This window comes from Penaeus vannamei, chromosome 38 (genome assembly GCF_042767895.1).
Source record: "Penaeus vannamei isolate JL-2024 chromosome 38, ASM4276789v1, whole genome shotgun sequence".
NCBI lineage: Eukaryota > Metazoa > Arthropoda > Malacostraca > Decapoda > Penaeidae > Penaeus > Penaeus vannamei.
Window position 1 is genome coordinate 19,020,533 of NC_091586.1, and position 2,500 is coordinate 19,023,032.

The following is a 2,500-nucleotide window of genomic DNA, read 5'->3' on the forward strand; positions in this document are numbered from 1 at the left end:
TTGCAGTTATTTTTTTCAAAATTAATGTGTATTAATGTTAATTAACCTATTTCATATTCCCTACATCTATTTTTTGGTTTTAATTTCTTCCTTATCCATCTATTTCTTTTACAATTAAAGCTGATATAATAATCTGAATCTCCATTTTCAAAGTCATGGTCGCTTAGGGTATTGCTAACGTAAATCATATTCATTCATGTTTCTAATTATCTCTACACCTATCTAGAAATAAAATTTATTATCAGTAACACGGCCACTGGCATCAATTGCGCGTTATATCTATTATTGTGTAATGTTAATGCATATCACATATTGTTGTATAAACAGGTCACTGCCAGCCTAACCAGAGATTCCTATTTTTGGTGTCAAGACGTTTGTCAAGTGATGGAGATTTTCTGTCCTTTACAATTCAGTTTTCTAAATTACCTTACCGGGGTTACATGCAACATAGATTTACGGTTAAGTTGACAACGTAGTATGAAGGAAGATGACACTTAGGACACTTTCATAAGAGCTATAGGGCCACTACCAGTTTCATGAGAAAATATAAAAACTGGCAACTCACCCGGACTTTGGAATGATCCGATTTGCTATATATCGTTTCTATTCTAATCAGCTCAAATCTAGGTCTTATCGTTACGTTTGATACTAATTTAATTTTTTTTTCGATAAGAGAAGGGATACCTTCAACACCTGTTTTTCCCCCAAAACGGACTGGGTAAATTGGAATGAATTTACCTTTTTTTTCTTTCTTTCTTGGGATAGGTCGGAGAAGTAAACTATCAGTAAAATATCCCCTTATGCTTCTTTTTGACCAATGCCTTATTTTACCAACAATTCATATCTATTGATCAGCCAACGCTTCTTCCTTGTATATCATGTCATTGCACAATACATAACAAATGTATAACTATTTCGAACCGTATTCCAGAGCCATCAGAAGCCCTTAGGAGCCGTAGCATAATATTTAGGATACAAGGAATTCTCGTACCAGTACCACGGACTCCCCGGTTACCTTCCTGAGAGCGTCTTCGAAACTGTGAGTTCAGTGATTGGTGTTTTGTATATATTAGTCTCCCGGAATGTTTTTCCTTCCAAGATCGATGTACAGGTATTATTAATGTTATTAAGGATTATTGTTATTATTAATGTTATTAATGATTATTGTTATTATTAATGTTATTAAGGATTATTGTTATTATTAATGTTATTAATGATTATTGTTATTATTACCATTATCATTATTATTACAATAGTTATTATCATCATCATATTATAATTCTATTATTAATATTTTCCTTATGCACAGTGTCATGCTTAAACTGCATATATCCGTTACAGAATGCAAACATATATATATTACTGGGACTCTAAGTTGCGGCTGACCAATTACATTTGCAGCTTCCTTTTGCAATGGCCAATTATTAATGACTATAAAAGCAAAAGCACCAAACTCAACCTCAAAAGACGTTTTCAGATCCAGAGTGCTTGATGACCACATTTTTAAAGCCCTGAAACATACCCAATTAAACTTCAACACTTCTTTGAGATTTGGTTATAGGGCATACGTTTTTTTTTTTTTTTTTTTTTTTTTTTTTTTGGTGTTTGAGGAAGGAGGAAAGCAGTTAGAGAGAAAGAATTTTTTTTTCTCTCTCTCTGCATCTGTCCTTTCTCTTTCCTCTCCCCACTCTCACTTTTTATTCTCCCATTCTTTTTTTTCTCTCTCTCTCTTTGTATCTATATTTTTCTCTCTTTCCTCTCCCCACTCCAACTTTTTATTCTCCCATTCTCTTTCTCTTCTCCCCCATTTTCACTTTTTATTCTCTCATTCTCGTTCTCTCTCTCGATTTTTCGTAAAGCTGTTATCTATACAATGTGATTATTAAAAACTAACTTTAAGGAACTGACCTCTTTCATGTAGCATTACATTTTTTTATTCATATGTGTTTCATATAACCTTGGGAGTACTATGCACCAACAGTGAATCCTACTAAGGTCCTTAGATTCGGAAACACTTTCTTGATCCAACGGGTTTGGAATATTTCATGCTGACAATCTACGGGCTTTTACTCGTTTGGGTCCTATCTTATCTGTGTACACAGTTTAGCTATGTTTTCATCTTCCCTATAAGAAACAATATTAGCTTTATGTTTTTTTATAATCGTGACACTCTCTCCGTACAGATGTCAACACTGCTAAAGAAAACACTGCTGAAGTTCGCTGCTCTGTAAGATGACCAGACCTCTTGCATACAGCTGTGTAAAGAAAGAGAGAGCTTGAAGAAACTCCGCGAGCTTCCAGCACACCTGTCTCCACACAACCCCACTCCTATGCAATGCACTTAACAAGAAACATAGTGAATGGTTTCCGATATCAGGTAGCAGTGAACATAGAGGGTCAGCGCGTGTTGGCAGAGGTAGTGAAATGGATGTACAAGGGAGGAAATCAAAATGTCAAAGTATATTCTCAAAGTCTTGGTCTTTCTAATAAGAAATACAAA

At 34.5% G+C, this 2,500-nt stretch overlaps 1 protein-coding gene across 1 annotated transcript in view; it reads left to right on the forward strand.

Annotated features, from left to right (window-relative positions):
- The window catches only part of LOC113818003 (uncharacterized), a 7,585-nt gene that overhangs the window by 2,636 nt on the left and 2,449 nt on the right, over nt 1-2,500 (forward strand). The window contains exons 2-3 of the mRNA XM_027370121.2: nt 932-1,039; nt 2,184-2,500. The exon at nt 2,184-2,500 is cut by the window's right edge and continues 2,449 nt beyond it. Coding sequence (XP_027225922.2) covers nt 2,336-2,500 — 165 coding nt within the window. The 5' untranslated portion in view covers nt 932-1,039; nt 2,184-2,335. The remainder of the gene's footprint in view (nt 1-931; nt 1,040-2,183) is intronic.